At 42.7% G+C, this 20,743-nt stretch overlaps 1 protein-coding gene across 1 annotated transcript in view; it reads right to left on the minus strand.

Annotated features, from left to right (window-relative positions):
* The window catches only part of EIF3L (eukaryotic translation initiation factor 3 subunit L), a 28,762-nt gene that overhangs the window by 6,097 nt on the left and 1,922 nt on the right, over positions 1–20,743 (minus strand). Inside the window, exons 2-9 of the mRNA XM_082264741.1 lie at positions 18,679–18,727; positions 10,942–11,152; positions 3,651–3,730; positions 3,118–3,179; positions 2,864–2,933; positions 2,703–2,776; positions 2,431–2,602; positions 235–389 (exon numbers count right to left, since the gene is read on the minus strand). Coding sequence (XP_082120867.1) covers positions 235–389; positions 2,431–2,602; positions 2,703–2,776; positions 2,864–2,933; positions 3,118–3,179; positions 3,651–3,730; positions 10,942–11,152; positions 18,679–18,727 — 873 coding nt within the window. The remainder of the gene's footprint in view (positions 1–234; positions 390–2,430; positions 2,603–2,702; positions 2,777–2,863; positions 2,934–3,117; positions 3,180–3,650; positions 3,731–10,941; positions 11,153–18,678; positions 18,728–20,743) is intronic.

The raw sequence follows: 20,743 nt of genomic DNA on the forward strand, positions 1-20,743 counted from the left end.
TCGCATAGGTGTGAACCAGGCCTTAGGGGGGCCTGCTGCACATAAAGGTTTTTTACCTTTATTCATAGAATGCAAGAAGGTAAAAAACCTTCAGCCTTTAGAACCACTTTAATGTCTTACTTATTCAAGTCAAGCAGATAGGGGCAAATAGTCCCCAATTTGCCATTAACCAATACTCCTAAGTTCACTGCTTCCCAGAGAGAGCTGAAAAAAACCTTCAGCAGGGGATCATACCTTCTTGTTGAGCTCTATATTTTCCAACACCTTGATGGCCTGGTAATAGTCTCCCAGCAGTGAGTGTAGACGCAGTAATCCAACCAAGCTGAAGTACCCAAGCATCTTGTACAGAGAGTGTCTGCCATATTCTCCAGCCACGCTTTCCGGGTCCCCTGTGGAAAAAAAAAAAAAAAAGTCTTGGCTTAGCAAGTAAAACAAGAAAAGGTCAGTGGGTTGGACAAAATGTAAAGAAGTCTAGAGAAGCAAAAAGCAAACATGATCTCATGGAGCCAGAAACGAGAAGAAATGTCACAAAATTTATGTCCAGCCTAGATGGAGCAAAGTAGAAAAATCATCGCAACTAGATGCAATGCATTTTCAGTTTATGATATTTAAATTGGTGTTTCAAAGTAGAACACGCATAAAAAAAAAAAAAATTGTTTTTTTTTTTTTTTTTTTTTGCAGAAGAGTCATGCATAATCGGTTTTGCCTTAAAACTTCTGCCCTGTGCCCATATGGAGTTTTACATTTTTATGTGCACTGTATATACACCAGTTCTTGCACCATATGCAGAGAAAAGAATCAGTTGTTGTGACAATGTTACTCCTGCTCGCATGTGCAGAGGAGCGCTGCGAGACCCAGAAGATGGTGTGAGAAACATGGCAACGGTGGTAGAGGATAGAGTGGCAACTTGAGCCTAAACCTATCAGGTACTGTACCATAATGTGCAGGTATGTTCTGAATACATCAACATTATTGCAAGAGCTCCCACATTCCCACAACATTTAATTCTGCTTAAAGCGGAGTTCCACCCTGGGACATTTTTTTAATAAAAATACCCCCCGGACAGTCAGGGCTAGTGCATTCCACAATGGCTAGCCTGATCTGTCCCGGGTCACACTTACCTGCAAGAAGAAATACTTACCTTGAAAAAGTATTGTCCAGCGCTGCCATCTCAGGTGTGGGCAGCTTGAAACCAGCGCGATCCTCTTCTGTGTCCTCTTCCGTCTTCTTCGGTCCCACGATGCACTGCACCGGCCCCGCCGTCACTTCCGGTGCCGCAGCGTCTTCCCTGCACAGCTTCTGGGCATGCCCAGAAGCTGTTTGGCAAGGTATGACGGCGCTTGCACTGGAACTGACGTCGGGGCCGGTGCAGGCGCATTGATTCCTGGGAGCGATGACGTTCAGCTCCCAGGAATCATTGCAAAGCCAGGAAGTGACGAATCGCCGTTGCAGCTATAAATGAGCTAATATCTGTTAGTTTGAGCTGGATTTATTTGTTTACACGTTAGTGAGCTTATCTTCATGGGTCTGCAATGAGCCAATTTAAGCTAGCTTTGAAAAAAAAAAAAAAAAAAAAAAAAAAAAAAGGTAACGTTTCTCTGTAACCTGTACCTATAGGTAAGCCTATGATAAGGCTACCTATACGTACTGTAAAGATCTCCTAAACATGCAAAGTTTAGTAGGAGATATTTAAGTTGCATGCAGCCAGTGACCTGCACCGCCTGTGCAGTTCCTTCAGAGTCCTGTGCTGTAAACGGCAGATTCCGTGCCAATCAGATGGCTGAAGGACACGAACCCGGAAGGAAGACGGGTTAACATGCTGGCTGTGTCAGTAGTGTGCGGGTGCCGATACGGGGGCTTTGTTCTGAGGTAAGTATCTCATAATGAGCTAGTATGCAGTGCATACTAGCTCATTATGCCTAGGTATTTCAGGTTTTTATTTTTTTAAGGTTTACAACCTCTTTATTGAATGAATGTTTCTTATAAGTAAAAGTGTACATTCTATTAATGTGTTACTAAACCCAGGACCCTGCATTCACTATATCTGGTCTCCCCAGAACATGGAAATGCAATTAAACAAAAAATTTTACAGCAGCACACCAACTGTAATCAAATCATGATCAAACCATGTGCAATAAAAAAGGAAAATATATCCAATGTGCAAACAAAAAAATTCTGTCTTCCATTCAAATATTAAGGGTAGTCTACATTTTTTCCTTTCTTTTCGGAGTACTAAAAAAAAGGCACATACTGTCTCTGCAGAAATATTACCCTCCTTCCACCAACTAAGCACCCAGTCCCCCCCACCAACAAAGCACCCACTACTCCCCCCCCCCCCCCAGTTCTGGCAAGATGACAATCCAATCCATGCTTCTGAGAGTACTCTGCTCAAAAGCAACGTTGGATAGGAGCACCGGATTATTCCCTCACCTCCACTAGTATAGACCTCCAGCTGACGGTTGATGTTGGATTTGTCCACTAGAGAATGCAGGACATTCAGAACACTGTGCACATTCCAGATTTTAGGGTTAGAGCGTAGGAATTCAATCTCTTCCTCTGACTTCTTGGCAGTCTTGCATCGATACTGGCTGAATGACTGGAACTAAAAGTATTGGAAAGACAGCTCAAGCCAAAAGTCTTAAACCAAATATTTCCATATCAAAACAAATAGATCAAATACAGAAGCACCTGTCATTTTATACCTGGTATATAAATTCATCAATAATGTCCCACAGCCACTGGTTAGGTAACTCCAAGGGAGCTGGCCCATCTGCATCTACAAAAGTAGGAGAGAAATTATGCACTGTTCTTCCACTTAATACATTCATACAATTTGATTCACCCAGGTTTCAAAAACACTTACTAAGAATGTAATTGAAAAGGTTGCAGTAGTTGTAATAGGATTCAAATCGTTGCTCTAACGTGGGTCCTCCCTATAGACACAAATGCAGTCAGTTAATTGCAAACCAAAGGCATCCAGGCAAGCATTTTTATGGTGTGTCCAGCATTAAATTGTGTGCAAATAAAAACAAGGCAGATCAAACTGACAAATGATACCCCCCCTCCCCCCCCTGGACTCCCTACAGCCACACCACTCTAGAAATTGGGAATACTTACACTGACTTTGGCATATATGTGTCTGTAGTATAGTTCTTTATATAGTATTAGAAACACTGCATCTGAAAGAAAATACAGGAACAATAAAATAACTAGGACGCTTTTAAAACAAATATATCCAAAGTTAACTAAGCAGAGGGTGAGGACTGTTTACAGTCTGTGACGACTGATGGGTTTGCATTAAAACTGAACTCCAGATACAAATACTTTTATGTAAATAAATTCTTCAATATCCACTGCAAACCCAGACATTGCCATGTAAAAACATCAGTGACATCACAGTGCTGCAATTCTCCTTTGCAGAGAGTAGCGGGCACATCCAGTACAGGCTGCCTGCAGAAAACTAGAGGGGCACAAATCCATAGAATACACATGCCTCTTTAGACAATACATATTTCGTCTGGAGTTCAGCTTTAAGCACAACAGTGAAGCATGACAACTGCTATAGCACAGATCACTAGGATGTACAGTCAGTCAGTCTGCAGGTTTAAAGTTCGCTCTAATTTAAAGACAGATAAAATTCTCACTCTTACCATTTCCAACTTGAGGAGCAATGGCTTCCGCTTCAGGCCAGGGAGAATTCTTAAAGAAACGTTCTGTTAACTTTGTCCAACTGCATTACAAATGGAGTGCAAATGAGTTGAAGTACATCTCTAACATGCACACAAAGCAACATAACACATGAGCATTCTAATACTAAAATGCAATGCCACATCCGTCAATTATAATAAAATAAGCAGGAGCAATTTATTTAAAGTAGAACTATAGGCAATTTTTTTTCCCACTTTGGATAGGGCAAGGGAGGGTAGTAAACTTCAGTCAGATTTTTTTCGCCATCTCTGTCCCATTGTGGGGATTTCCTCTTACTTTCTGTTTGGCTATGGGACAGGAAGTGGAGGGAAATCTCCCCTCTTACTTTTCTGGGGGCAATCCAATATTTTGGGATTTTGTTTTACTTTCACTTTCAGGGAGAATGGTAACCAGCAAAATTAGAGAGGTTGAATCTCCTTAATGGGGGCACAGACAAAAAAATAAAAATAAAAAAAAACTGGCAAGTGTTTTATTCTCTCTCTACGCTATCCAAAACCAAAAAAGGTGTTACTTTTAGTCAAACTTTAACCACTTCTGGACTGGAAGGATTTACCCTCTTAACAACCAGGCCATTTTTTGCGATTCGGCACTGTTACTTTAATGGACAATTGCGTGGTCGTGCAACGTTGTACCCAAATAAAATTAATGACCCTTTTTCCCCACAAATAGAGCTTTCTTTTGGTAGTATTTGATCGCCTGTGCGGTTTATATATATATATATATATATCTCCATCCAACTTTTATTCTGCGGCTATACATTTTTGGCAAAAAAAATCCCAATAAGCTTATTTTGATTGAAAGAATTGCAAAAATGTTGGGACCGGCGCTACCACTTATAAAAACGTGCATGTGCAAAATAGAAAGTGCATATAGTGCTAAAGGTGCACGCAATGAATATAAATATATATATATATATATAAAGTGCTACGTGCTGTTTATGGGCTGTGCCTTGTGTACCATACTGTAAACATCATATGTTATGCATATACTTATACAAATAAAGTGCCGAGTGCGGATATTGCCAAAACCCCGTGTAGTGATTAAGAAATCAAAGTATGGTGTCGGTAGGTGATTCACCGAAAACACCGCTGCTTACCACACTCTTTTGGCCGATACCTCGACACTTCTTCGGTCACTAAAATAAAGGATGAGCCTCCATTGCGTAGCATATGTTATGTCCAGACAAACAAACGTAGCATCCACTCACAGTTAGGGAGTTCACTATCAGCTTGGAGAGGTGTTCGCCGGACCGCTTCCGCGTTCCACCGGCTCAAACCACCGTTCCCGGAAGTGACGTATTGACGTACGTGAACCACGCCCTACGCGTTTCGTCATACGACGTCATCTGGAGCGTTCCAGATGACGTCGTATGACGAAACGCGTAGGGCGTGGTTCACGTACGTCAATACGTCACTTCCGGGAACGGTGGTTTGAGCCGGTGGAACGCGGAAGCGGTCCGGCGAACACCTCTCCAAGCTGATAGTGAACTCCCTAACTGTGAGTGGATGCTACGTTTGTTTGTCTGGACATAACATATGCTACGCAATGGAGGCTTATCCTTTATTTTAGTGACCGAAGAAGTGTCGAGGTATCGGCCAAAAGAGTGTGGTAAGCAGCGGTGTTTTCGGTGAATCACCTACCGACACCATACTTTGTTTGATTTCTTAATCACTACACGGGGTTTTGGCAATATCCGCACTCGGCACTTTATTTGTATAAGTATATGCATAACATATGATGTTTACAGTATGGTACACAAGGCACAGCCCATAAACAGCACGTAGCACTTTATATATATATATATATATATATATATATATATATATATATATATATATATATATATATATATATATATATATATATATATATATATATATATATATATTTATATTCATTGCGTGCACCTTTAGCACTATATGCACTTTCTATTTTGCACATGCACGTTTTATAAGTGGTAGCGCCGGTCCCAACATTTTTGCAATTCTTTCTATTTTACTACCTCAGAGGTAGGTTGGAGGCAGCTTACACCACCTTTTTAAACCTTTTAAGCCTGATTCAGTATACGGAAAACTCCATAGCGCTGGTATACATTCCTTTTTTCTTTATTTTGATTGGTTTGCGCAAAAGTTATCGCGTCTACAAACTAGGGGAAAGATTTGTCTTTTTTTTTTTTTTTTTTTATTACTAGTAAATGGCAGCTATCAGTGATTTTTATCAGGAATGCCACATTGCGGCGGACAGATCAGACCCCTGACGTGGGGGGGGGGGGGGGGGGGCACCAGTGACATTACTACAGAAATCAGTGCTAAGAATTTAAACTGTTACTGTAATAATGACACTGGCAGGGAAGAGGGTTAAACCAGGGGCAATCAAAGGGTTAAATGTATGCCTAGGGGGTGTTTTCTAACTGTGAGTGGGATGGGCTTGTGGAATAAACAAAGACCTGTGATCCTAAATAGGAGGAACACGGGCACTCTGTATTGATTTCAGAGAGAACAACGGTCCACTGTGTTTACAAGAGCAGACTACCATTCTCTCTCCACGGGGAGAAATGGCGGCCCCTGAACCCCATGAATAAGTTTCCCCGCTGACAAATGGGGGCAGGCGCGCACCCCCCCCCCCCCTCTCCAGGATCGCTCCCACGGATCGATTTGCGCAGGAGAGCCAGCCTGCCGCAGTATATATGCGGCGGGCAGTCGGCAAGCAGTTAAAAATCCTTTAAGTGGTTGTAAAAGGTAGAAGAAGGTTTTTTACCTTAATGCATTCTTTGCAATAAAGGTTAAAAAAAAAAAAAAACAACTTGTGTTCTGCTCTCCCACCCAGTCCCCTAAATCGTTACCATTGCACAGAGCAGGCAAGTAGAATTATTTTCCTTTTTTTTTTTAAACAAATCCTTTAAAATCGGTTCACACTAGCGCGACTTGTCAGCCTGACAAGTCGCGCTCCCCCGCGGTCCATTGATTGCTACAGGACCCGTTCTAATAGGAGCGACACAAGTCGCTCCGACTTAGAAAAAGGGTCCTGTACTACTTTGGGGCGACCTGGAGGCGACTTGCATAGACTTCCATTATGTGAAATCCCTGCAAGTCGCTCCCAAGTCGTGGTGCATGGAACTGCACAAGTCGCCCCCGAAGTAATAAGGAGTCGTGTCGCCTCAGTGTGAACCGGCTCTTACAATTACTTTAGACAAATATAGGTTTAATGAATTTCAAAATAGAAATAAAATAGAAATAGATAGGAAGTTAAAACCGCATCGCCATTACATTTACAGTCGGAAAGGAGACACCATACAGAGTTGCTTGGTAAGTAATGTCAAAACAACAAAAATAGAAATACATGGTACAAACCCAAGTAGGTGGGAGGGTACGGACAAACTTAAGAGCTCCATAACGGCAAATTATTCAATACCAGATAGGCCTAACTGAAAATGAGTAGGAAGAAAGGAGAGAAAAAAAAAAAAAAAACACAACAGCAGAAGAAGGGGACAGGACCAGAAGAGGAAGGGGGGACAGGACCAGAAGTAGTGGGTCTTGCACTGTGAGCAACAGGTTAGGGACAAACCCCCAAAAAGGGGACAGCTGGTACTGGACAGTAATAGTGTCAGGTAGGCCACAGACATAGCGGGCTAAAACAGCTGTTGCTAGCAAAGGGCTACTTTACAATTAGGTCCAAACAGAAGAGTTACCGGTTATACTTCTACTGCACAATCACCATGTAAAGTCTAATTGTAAATGGAAACTTTCAGGAGTGTTGATCTCCTGTGTCTCCTGCAGCTCTCAGCAGTTTCTCACCAACCCGACCTCGCTACTATATTTTTTAACAACGTAGTAGTCAACAATAAAATGAGTTACTGACCCATATAGCTATAATCAGTCTTTAATGATTTACATTAGCAGTTTAATTTAGTTAACCCTTTCCCTACCTGTAAATAAGTGTCCCCCAATTCACACTTCCATGCTGGGACCAGTTAATAAAATGTCCCTTTTGAAGGCTAAACAGCACAAAACACTCTGCATGGCTGCTGCCTCTCAATCCCAGCTGTACCTAGCACGACTAGAGGGGTTTCTGATCATGTGATTGAAATGTAGAAATCCTGAACAATAATAAAAATAATAATATTGTGATCAGCTGCGACACAGAAAACGAATGCAGCCACCATATATAAGGACTGGTAAGCTACAATATAATTCATTTTTATTCATGGCTTTGATTACACTTAAAATGCTGCTATTCCTCCTCCCCCACAGCTAAAATAAATATATACACATAAATGGATGGCTAGATATAAAAAAATAAATAAATAATGATAAAAACGGGAAGGTGGTACTTTTTTTTTTTTTTTTACAGAAACCTGCTCCTACTTTCTCACTTCTCGCTTAGGCAACATGTTACAGGTTCCGGGGGGCTGCAGAACCGGTCACACAGCACTACTTGATCTCATGCATGTGCAGTGCTTTCCTCAGAAGTCACAGCTGGCAGCACTGGGGACCCACAGAGGTAAGAAGAATGGGCTGTGGAAGACCATGCAAGACCACACACTTGTATCTTACAAGTCAGTAACTACAGTATTTGTATAGGAGTTGTGAAGCTAAAGGGGTGGATTAAAGGATTATTTTCACAAACTAGATAAAGAGCTTGAAAACTGTTTATATAGGAAACAGTAATGTAAATGACACTGCTATGCTTTGTAAATAGAAAGGCATTTTTCATTTAATTCCCTCTTATACAGAGGGGAACTTTTCTTTACATACTGAAGTCTGAGTTTTGTTTTCTCTAGGAATTGAAGAGCTCAGAAGCTCTTGGCTAACTTTAAGGCCTCATTCACACTGAACATTTTTACAGCTGCCTTTTTTTTGGCTTCAGACTTTTTTTTCTGCAGCCAATAAACTCCCCAGCATGTTATCCTATGTGTCCATGCACACATAGGCTGTTATCAGCAGTTTTGGCAGGGGTGTTTTCTGGAAGGAAAAAAACCCAGAACTAGTGGGTTTTAATAGGAGTTTTTCAGCTGTAAAAATGCTTTAACTCTGATAAAAGCTTAAAAAGGGCTGAAAAACAAAAAAACACTGAAAAAAAAAAAAAAAAAAAAAAAACGTGGCTATTCGGCATTTATCAGCATTTTTGAACCATAAGCTTTTATGCGAGTATAGTTTTGCTAAAAATAAGGATGCACTGAAAGTTAATGAACTAACAGACCGAGCGGGAGGGCGGGGGGAGCGGCCGCTAATAGATATAACTATGTGAGCCTTCACTTCATTTCCCTGTCAGCGGCACGATGTCCATGAATGAATGGACACACCGGGCGGGAGGGTGGGCGTGCGGCCGCTAATCGATATATGTGAGAGCTTCACTTCACTTAATTTCCCTGTCAGCGGGACGATGAGCATGAATGAACGGACACACCGGGCGGGGGGAGCAGCCGCTAATAGCTATAACTATGTGAGCTTTCACTTCCCTGTCAGAGGAGATACATGCCTGACAGGGAAGTGAAGGCTCACATAGTTATAAGCGGCCCCTCCCCCCGCCCAGAGTGTCACTTCATTCATGGACATCGTGCCGCTGACAGGGAAATGAAGTGAAGGCTCACACAGTTACAGCGATTAGCGGCCGCTCGCCCGCCCTCCCGGTGTGTCACTTCATTCATGCACAGATCGTAGTAGTAGTGACATCACCCGGAGGCGGGCGGGCGGCCAGAGGCGCGTCTTTTGAATAATGGACACTGGAGGAGCTGAGTGAGTAGGAGAGGGACGCTGAGGCTGATGCGGGGGGGGGGGGGGGGTGATAGCTGAGGCAGCTTACCATTGGTATTATGCAGCATGAGGGGGTTGATTTATTGTCACTGCTGCATTAGTGACCGACCAGTGGCAGTTAATTAACCCTTTTGTGCTGCATTAGTGCAACCAGTATCAGTGTTAATTAACACTGATACTGGTTGCACTAATGCAGCACAAAGGTGTTAATTAACTGCCACTGGTCGGTCACTAATGCAGCAGTGACAATACATTAACTCCCTCATGCTGCATAATACAAATACCATTGGTAATTAAATTAACCTCTTGCCAACCCGTCACAGTACATATACTGTGACAGGGTGGCAGCGACAGGTGTACGTCGCTGCCTGTTTTTGGTGTATGCCCCTGTTCTATCTATTTTAAAATTATTTGGGGGAAAAGGTCATTTTCGGTTTTCGGCCAAGGGCATCCTGCATTTTCGGCCCAAAATTTTCATGTCGGTGCATCCCTAGCTAAGAATAAAGCTAAAATTACGCTACTGCAAAAACACTAAAAAACTCCCTACAGCTACAGCTTTCTACAGCCAACACTACTGGCTTTTTTATAACATCCACTGTGCATGAGGCCTTAATATTTGAGATGGTTAGATTAGCCACTATATTCACTCTTCATACCAGTATAACAGCTGCTGAGATAAGATACATTGGGAAAACAGCTACAACAAGAAAGGAAGGCGCTAAAGCTACAGATCTGAAAGAAACCAGGGGCATAGAGCAGGATACACAATGATGAAGAGGGGAATTAAAATGTCCATGTACTTCATAGAAGTACTACAAAGTCCATGTACTCAGGGCTGCCATCAAAGGAAACTGAAACCAGGTATCCAGAGCTGCAACAAAGATAGCAGAGAGAGGTGCCTCTAAGTGCAGACTTTACAATCTATTGTAGATAAAAAAACATAGTAACTTACATAGAGGTGAATAAATGCAGGCACATCAAATAAGTGGTGGATCCGGGGATCCTCAGTGGGTGTCAGCCCCATGGGCTGGCGTCCTGTAGAATGATATGCTTCCTGAACAGCCTCGCTTGGTCATCGCCTTAGTCCCGACTGAGCGGTGGATGGACATCAAAACAAGGCTTGGGACGCAGATGGCTTCAGCTGCGCTGGATCGTGACGTCAGCGGTATGCAACGCGTTTCTGAGCATGAGCGCTGCTGCGGGTGTGTTGCAGCAGCCGCATTCCTTTTTCAAAAGCATCAAATCCACCACTTACTTGATGTGCCTGCATTTATTCACCTCCATGTGAGGTACCATTGTTTTTATCTTGAGTAAATTGTAAAGTCTGCACTCAGAGGCGCCTCTCTCTTCTATCTTCAGCGGTTTCAAGGAGTTGGCCGACTTCGAAAGCTGCACTTTGAGGAGTAGAAAAGCACATCCACTATTTTTTATTTTTTTTTTGGCTGGATGAATTGGTTGTTTTAGCAATCAATGGTCATACCTGTTCTCATAAATATCTTGGATCTCATAAACCTTCTGGTCAATAACATCACTGGATACTCGGCTGGCTTGTAGTTCATACACCTTCTGGTCAATTAAATCAGACACAGTCTTGTGGAAATATTGGATGAAGTTTTTGATCACCTCAGGGATGACCTGGTATGTCTGCTGCTCATACTGGCGCTCATAAGCTAGATCCTGTTTAGGATCACCTAAAAACACACAAAAATAAAAAGTCAACATCTAGATTTGAACAGATCGAAGAAGCTTAAAAATGTTGTTGAACTCTTGAAATGTCCACAACTGCATGCGCCCATAGAGATCTACCAATCTGTCGACGTGAGAAGCCTTCCGAAGTCAGAAGCTCTTGGAACAATATTTTTTTCTTTTTAGACAAAAAAGAAAGAAAGAAAGAAAGAAAGAAAGAAAGAAAGAAAGAAAGAAAGAAAGAAAGAAAGAAAGAAAGAAAGAAAGAAAGAAAGAAAGAAAGAAAGAAAGAAAGAAAGAAAGAAAGAAAGAAAGAAAGAAAGAAAGAAAGAAAGAAAGAAAGAAAGAAAGAAAGAAAGAAAGAAAGAAAGAAAGAAAGAAAGAAAGAAAGAAAGAAAGAAAGAAAGAAAGAAAGAAAGAAAGAAAGAAAGAAAGAAAGAAAGAAAGAAAGAAAGAAAGAAAGAAAGAAAGAAAGGATAATTTCTCCGATATTACCTCCACTAGTAGGAAACCTCCATATGTACAATGCCACCAGCTGGGCACAAGGATCAATGGCTTTTGTACCTCAATGTTAGTAGTAAAGTGCTCACTCCTGCACAGACTGAAAATTCTGAAGACTGCGTAATCTTAACATTGGCTAAGGCGCCAAGTAAATCTCTCCTCTGCCCTTTGTTCCACACCAACCAGAGCAGAGTAGAGGGGTGACAGTTAGGAGGGGTAGAAGGGGACAAGGCAAGGAGGCTGATCCTGGGCTGGAGCACCCCAATAGATACGCCCCGTTGTGTGATGTTGGGGAAACCAGTCAGGGACCAGCATTGCTGGAGCAGAGTGACGCCCCTAGCTGCCAGGGGAAGAACTCCTCCAGTGAGGCCGGGAGAAAGGGAAAGGAAAGACAGGTGCTGGTGGTAGGGGACTCAATTATTAGAAGGACAGACAGTGTAATCTGTGACAAAGACCGTGTGCGCCGAACAGTCTGTTTGCCGGGCGCTCGGGTTCGGCACATCGTGGATCGGGTGAACAGATTATTGGGTGGGGCTGGGGAAGACCCAGCTGTCATGGTACACGTGGGTACCAATGACATAGGCAGAGGAAGATGGAGAGTCCTAAACGATTTCAGGGACTTAGGCGCCAAGTTGAGGACTAGGACCTCCAAGGTAGTATTTTCCGAAATACTACCTGTACCTCGAGCCACACCAGAGAGGCAGTGGGAGATTAGGGAAGTTAACGAGTGGCTGAGGAGCTGGTGTAGTAAGGAGAGTTTCGGGTTCCTGGAGAACTGGGCCGACTTCTCAGTCGGTCACCGGCTCTTTGGTAGGGACGGATTGCACCTAAATGGGGTGGGTGCAGACGTACTGGGTGAGAGGATGGCCAAAAAGTTAGAGGGGCTTTTAAACTAGGGAATGGGGGGGAGGGTACAGATGTAGAATTAGCCGGTAGGGTGTTCGGAGCTCCTAAACCCAGGGTGGGTACGGGGAAAAAAAAAATCAAGAGAGCAGCCTAAAAACATCAAATGAGGATAAATGTAACCGATCAAAATTACGAGGTTTGTATACCAATGCCAGAAGCCTGGCCAACAAGATGGGAGAGCTGGAGCTGCTGATGTTTGAGGAGGACTTAGATTTTGTGGGGATAACTGAGACTTGGTTCGACAGCTCTCATGACTGGATGGCGACCATTCAGGGGTATTTCCTTTATCGCAGAGATAGAGAAGGTAAAAAAGGGGGAGGGGTATGTTTGTATATTAAGAACAGTATACAGGTAAATATGAGGGATGATAATAATGGAGCTATGGACGAGGCAGAATCCCTATGGGTAGAGCTTCAAAGGAAAGGCACGGTGGGGAAGGTAATATTGGGCGTATGCTATAGGCCCCCCAACCAGAGGGAGGAGGGTGAGGCGGACCTCATGTTACAGATAGGATTGGCAGCAAGGATGGGAAATGTCATTATAATGGGGGACTTTAATTATCCAGATATAGACTGGGCAGAAGGAACCACGCATTCAGCCAAGGCTCGGCAGTTCCTAAATGTTTTGCAGGACAATTTCATGGGTCAGATGGTGAATGCACCGACAAGAAACAATGCGGTACTTGACCTACTGATTACCAACAATACAGACCTGCTCACGGATATAGAAATACGGGACAACTTAGGGAACAGTGACCATAGGTCAATTGGTTTCAGTATTAATTACAGTAATAGGAAACACAAGGGTAATCTAAGGACAGTGAATTTCAAAAGAGCCAATTTCCCTAAACTGCGCTCGCTGCTAGAAAATATCAAATGGGATAGAACCCTGGGAACAAAGAACACGGAGGAAAAATGGGAGTGCTTCAAGAGCATACTTAACAAGGGGGTGGGCCAGTGCATTCCACAGGGAAATAAATTTAAAAGAGCAAAACTAAACCCTGGGTGGCTAAACTCCAACATAAAAATGTATATTAGAGCTAAAGAAAAGGCCTTCAAAAAATACAAGACTGAGGGGTCATTAGCAGCATTTAAGCATTACAAAGAGTGTAATAAGAAATGTAAAGACGAAATCAGGGCGGCTAAAATAGAGCACGAGAGACATATAGCGGAGGAGAGTAAAAAGAACCCCAAGAAGTTCTTTAAGTATATAAACAGTAGGAAAGCGAGGCCAGAGCACATTGGTCCCATAAAAGATGATAAAAGGAAAAATGGCCACAGAGGACAGAGAAAAGGCGGAAGTGTTAAATAATTTATTTTCTTCAGTCTTCACAAAGGAATCGGGGGGCTACAAGAACCTTGCTTGTAAGGCCGAACTAAATAATACACCTCAGGGTGTGCCGCCATGGCTAACAGAGGATAGACTTAGAGCTAAACTAGAGAAACTTAACATAAATAAATCCCCGGGACCGGATGGCTTGCACCCGAGGGTTCTTAATGAGCTCAGCCAGGCGATTGCCAGACCATTATTCTTGATCTTTAAGGATAGTTTACAGACGGGTATGGTGCCAGCTGATTGGAAAAAAGCCAACGTGGTACCAATATTTAAAAAGGGGCCGAGGTGTATCCCGGGTAACTATAGGCCGGTCAGCCTAACATCAGTAGTCTGCAAAATTTTGGAGGGGATGATAAGGGACCACATACAAGACTTTAGTAATGAAAACGGTATTATAAGTAGTAATCAGCATGGATTCATGAAAAATCGTTCGTGCCAAACCAATCTATTAACCTTCTACGATGAAGTGAGCTGCCACTTAGATAAAGGTAAGCCTGTGGATGTGGTGTATCTGGACTTTGCAAAGGCCTTTGACACCGTTCCCCACAAACGCTTACTGTACAAACTAAGGAAGGTAGGTATGGACCATAAGGTGAGTACCTGGATAGAGAACTGGCTCCAGGGGAGAGTACAGAGGGTGGTGATTAATGGGGAGTACTCGGATTGGGCGGGTGTGGAAAGTGGGGTCCCCCAGGGTTCTGTCCTGGGACCAATCCTGTTTAATTTATTCATAAATGATCTAGAGGAGGGGATATCTAGTACAATCTCAGTATTTGCAGATGATACTAAATTAGGCTTGCCAATATCTTCTATGCAGGATGTGGAAACCTTGCAAGCGGACCTGAACAAAATAACGGGGTGGGCAACTACATGGCAGATGAGATTTAATGTTGAAAAATGTAAAGTAATGCACTTGGGGACCAGAAACCAGAAAGCAAGCTACTCACTAGGGGGGGGGGGGAACCTCTGGGTGAGTCTAGAATGGAAAGGGACCTGGGGGTACTGGTAGACAACAGGCTTGGCAGTGGCATGCAATGAGATTATTCTTCCACTCTACAAGACTCTGGTCCAGCCACATCTGGAGTATGCTGTCCAGTTCTGGGCACCGGTCCTCAGGAAGGATGTGCTGGAACTGGAGAAAGTCCAGAGAAGGGCAACAAAAATAATTAGGGGAATGGAGGACATCAGCTATGAGGAAAGACTACAAGCACTGAACCTATTCTCTCTGGAGAAGAGACGATTGAGGGGGGATATGATATCAATGTACAAATACTGTACTGGCGACCCTAGCATAAGGAACAAACTATTCAGAGAGAGGAGATACAATAAGACACGTGGCCACTCACTAAAACTTGAGGAAAGGCGGTTTAACCTTAAAGTGCGTAAGGGGTTCTTCACTGTAAAGAGCGGTAAGGATGTGGAATTCTCTTCCACAAGCAGTCGTATCAGCAGGGAGCATTGATAGTTTCAAAAAACTATTAGATGGACACCTTAAAGACCACAACATACAGGGGTATACAATGTACGGTTAAAAGCAAACACACGCACACATCATAGGTTGAACTGGATGGACTGATGTCTTTTTTCAACCTCACTAACTATGTAACCAACAATTTTTGGTGCTCCTCAAATCAGTGGTCATAGCATTCCAAAGAGTAGTATAGGTATCCTGGACTTTCAATCCTCATGTTCCTGCAGTCAATGCCACTCTGGCAACCCATTCATATAATTATAGACGTGGCAAAACATGCTAACCAGATGAGATATTTTATATAAAAATATGCTGCATGTTCAGGATCTCAGACAAGGCAAGGATACCCTTCTCTATATTGGTCATATTAGCGAAGATTAAAAAAGGGACTATAAAACAGTAATCTTCTTCTCCAAAAATCATTTATAAAACATCCACTATTTAACTGCCCCGTTATCTATTTTTCATTAAATGTTTTTCTACTGTTTTTCTTTGAAACGAGCCGTGTACGTTAGATGTGGCAATGCTCGATGCGAGCTACAAATCCCAAGTCCCTAGTCCACCTCAGGAGCCAGCAAGAGAGGGTGGTTACGTTCCTACATACAGTGGGACAATGGAGAACTAACGTAGCCATCCTCTAACAAGAAGTCTGATCACAGCAGAATAAATTAGATTTGGAGGCTGTAAGCTAGAGAAGGTACTTTGAGTCAAGAATACATACTTGAATAGATTTTTCTTTTTTTAAACCTGAGAGTTTACCCACTTTGCATTCAGGTTATTTCTGACATGTATACGTTTGCATTTGCACATGAGCATGGTACAATCAGATGGTTTACAAGCCATTTAACCGCTTGTAAACAAACAAACTGAAACCAGCATTGACAAAAATCCTTGTTGCTTCAAGTTTTATTCAGAGGAGGAGGGGTGGATACAGGTGTACCTGACTTTCCTCTGTGGACAGCCAGAAACATGGGTTGCAACGATCCCGGGCTTCTCGGTCGCACCAGAAAACCCAGGAGTGGCAACGGGAGGCTCTTCTGCGCCCTGTAAAGATGATCAGGTGGCTGTTGAGACGCTTGCATAATTTCTACAGGAAAGCCCATCGCTAGCTGAAAAAATGCAGCTGTAGCCATGCTCATGGTATCACCGCTTATTCCTGAGGCCATACGGGAAGCAGTTAAGACCCCATTCACACTGTCGCGACTAGAAAGTCACCTCATAAGGGGCGACTTGTTAGTGCGGCTTTCAGCACGAATTGTATGATAGACGACTTTGTATTTGGCCAATCAGAATATGATGGTTCTGGGGTTTTTGGAGGCAGGCATGACTTTTTTGGATTTAGTGTCTGGGGGGGGTCTAAAAAGTGTACCTGTGAAGTTTCAGCTCTGTAGTATGCCCAGAACCAGAAAAAAAGATAATTTTTCTTAGAATTTTTAGTAGCACAGGGATGGGGCTCTGCTCCACCTGGGCGTTTTTGTTGCAGGCGTTTATCGGGCAGACACTAAATCCAAAACACTTCATGCCTGCCTCCAAAGACGCCCAAAAAATGCCCGATAAATGCCTGCAACAAAAACGCCCAGGTGGAGCGGATCCATATCCCTGTGCTAATAAAAACTCTAAGAAAAATTATCTTTTTTTCTGGTTCAGGACCATTTTAATGGAAAGTCGGATCGCAAGTCACTTCAAATAAGATAAGGAGGCGACTCCCGTTGAAGTCTATGGGACAAGTCAGATACAAGTCGCCTCAAAGTAGTACAGGACCCTTTTATGAAGTCGGAGCGACTTCAGTAGTGCCAATTAAGACGGCACTCATTAACATTGCTTTTGTTATGTCAAGCGACTTGGGGCGACTTGAGGGAACACAAGTCGCCTCACAAGTCACGGCAGTGTGAATGGACTCTAAAGCATTTGTAAAGTAAAACAGAAAAAAAAAAAAAAAAAAACGTCACACTGACCTGCTCTGTGTAATGATTTTGCACAGAGCAGCACAGATCCTCCTCTTTTTGGGTCTCCTGCCAGCGCTCTGAGCTGCCCCCCCTTTCCAGAGTGCCCCCACAGAAAGCACTTATGAAAAAGTGTAAAGTGTATAAAAAAACTTCCAGATTTGTTAAACTTCTTAAATACACATTTTTATGTGCACTGAATCTAGTGCACCTAGATGTAACTGCAAATGTAGGACACTAGTGTGTTTGGGGTGGGGGAACTTGACTGGCCTGCATAGAGTCCTTGCCTCAACCTGATAGAACATCTTTAGGATGAATTAGAGCAGTGTCTGCGAGCCAGGCCTTCTCATCCAACATCAGTGTCTGACCTTACAAATGCACTTCTGGAAGAATGGTCAAACATTCCCATAGACACACTCCTAAACCTTGTGGACAGCCTTCCCAAAAGAGTTGAAAGGGTTATAGCCGCAAAGGGTGGACCAACTTAATATTGAACCCTACGGACTAAGACTGTGGTGTCATTAAAGTTCATGTGTGTGTAAAGGCAGGCATCCCAATAATTTTGACAAGACAGTGTATATTGTGCCATTTATTCTAAAATAACTTAGAAGACTGAGCTACAAATTAACATTACAATGATTAAAAACATGAACATCAGATGGACGTAAGGAACACAGTATTCAAAAAATAAAAAAGTGGGACTTTATATGAGGTGTGGCCAACAGCCTCATTGGTAATCATTATCCTACTGCAAGCCATTCTCCCTATTTATTCTCCATCACACCCCTTCATTGGATGCCATATCATTTAGGTTTTATATTTTTTAGAAACCAAACTGTGCCTGCTCCTGATGAAGTGAAATTATTTTCACGAAACGCGTCGAGCTAAGGAGGCCATTTAAATGTATTGCCCATTTCAGCATGCATCCAATTATTTTTTACCTATATTTTAAGTCTGTTGGTCTATTCTGTTATTGTTTTTATTATTCATTATGGTCTTATCATATTATCCATTTGTACACTGTTTATGTCCCCTTTGATTGGTTATGTACCTATGCAAACTGCTATAGAACATGTTAATAAACACGCAATGTTAATCATATGCCTCTTTATGTTTACCAGCAAGTGTATATGTACTACCATTATATCATTAAGTGTATACTGGCCACACCTGATATAAAGTCCCACTTTTTTATTTTTTGAACACTAGGTGTTCCTTATGTCCATCTGATGTTCATCATATAGGGATGGAGACTCTATTGCACGAGTCTCATTTAAAGTCCCATCTCCCTCTCCTTCCCTCCTTTTTGTCCCCTTTCCCTCCATTACCACTATTATTATAATGTTTAAAACATAAAATAAGTTTGTTTACATACCTGTGTGTGCATCATAATCCGCCTGATAACTGTATGGATCATAGGGAGTCTAAAAAAAAAAAAAAAAAAAAAAAAAAAAAAAAAAAAAAAAAAAGGGGGGGGATCAAATGAACACACATTACAATAACAAACATGTGACTTTTCCACTGATCAAAAGACCACTGCACCCTATGCTGTATGTTACAAACTCCTATTCCACTGCAGAAGCTATTCTGTTCTGTATACTTTACTGCAAATCTACAACACCGCACCTCATTTTTTAAAACACATACTCTACAATGCCACAATAGACACTGTTCTGTATTTCTACGTAGATCTGTGCATGTTACTTTACATACACAGTGCGTACCCCTGCACTCTGTGTACTATACATGACAAAGTCTGAACCCCCGCATGCTGTATAAAATACAGTGCATGATATAGCCCAGACCCCCTGTGTACCATACTGTACATGACAGTCTGAAGCCTTGCATTCTTTGTACTACACACAACATAATCCAGAGCCCTGCTTTCCGTGATCTATACTGTACACAATATAATCTGGGGCCCTGCATTCCGATTACTATACTGTACACAACAGTCTGGAGCCCTGCATTCCATGTACTATACTGTATACAATATAATCTGGAGCCCTGCATTCTGTGTACTATACACAACATAATCCAGAGCCCTGCAGTCCGTGTACTATACTGTACACAATATAATCTGGAGCCCTGCGTTCCGTGTACTATACTGTACACAATATAATCTGGAGCCCTGCGTTCCGTGTACTATACTGTACACAATATAATCTGGAGCCCTGCATTCCGTGTACTATACTGTACACAATATAATCTGGAGCCCTGCATTCCGTGTACTATACTGTACACAATATAATCTGGAGCCCTGCATTCCATGTACTATACTGTACACAATATAATCTGGAGCCCTGCGTTCCGTGTACTATACTGTACACAATATAATCTGGAGCCCTGCGTTCCGTGTACTATACTGTACACAATATAATCTGGAGCCCTGCGTTCCGTGTACTATACTGTACACAATATAATCTGGAGCCCTGCATTCCGTGTACTATACTGTACACAATATAATCTGGAGCCCTGCGTTCCGTGTACTATACTGTACACAATATAATCTGGAGCCCTGCATTCCGTGAACTATACTGTACACAATATTATCTGGAGCCCTGCATTCCGTGTACTATACTGTACACAATATAATCTGGAGCCCTGCATTCCGTGTACTATACTGTACACAATATAATCTGGAGCCCTGCATTCCGTGTACTATACTGTACACAATATAATCTGGAGCCCTGCATTCCGTGTACTATACTGTACACAATATAATCTGGAGCCCTGCGTTCCGTGTACTATACTGTACACAATATAATCTGGAGCCCTGCGTTCCGTGTACTATACTGTACACAATATAATCTGGAGCCCTGCAGTCCGTGTACTATACTGTACACAATATAATCTGGAGCCCTGCATTCCATGTACTATACTGTACACAATATAATCTGGAGCCCTGCAGTCCGTGTACTATACTGTACACAATATAATCTGGAGCCCTGCATTCCGTGTACTATACTGTACACAATATAATCTGGAGCCCTGCTTTCCGTGTTCTATATTATACACAATACAATCTGGAGTAGGGCTGGGCGATAAAACGATACCGATATGTATCGCGATAGTCACGTGATCGATAGCAATAAAAGACTTTGAACGATAAAACGAAAAGTCCGCTCCGACGGGTTTAAGCTTTAAAAATGGCGCCGCCCGTCGCATACTTGTCACCGCGCACGCGCCGCCGCCGCTCGGGAGAGGCCGGGAATAGCCGAAATTACAAGAGCGGTGGCGGCGTGTGCGCAATGACGTGGCGGCGCCATTTTTTAAAATGAAGGCGCCTCTGGAACAGGTAAGTGAAACAGCTTCACTACCTGCCATTATGCAGGGCTGCGGGCACACTACAAGGGATGCAGTGCTGCGGGCATGGTCTACCTGTACCATGCCCACAGCACTGCATCTCCTGTAGTATGCCCACAACCCCGGATCCTCCT

Source organism: Pelophylax lessonae (assembly GCF_965119305.1).
Source record: "Pelophylax lessonae genome assembly, chromosome: 8".
NCBI classification, from domain to species: Eukaryota; Metazoa; Chordata; class Amphibia; order Anura; family Ranidae; genus Pelophylax; species Pelophylax lessonae.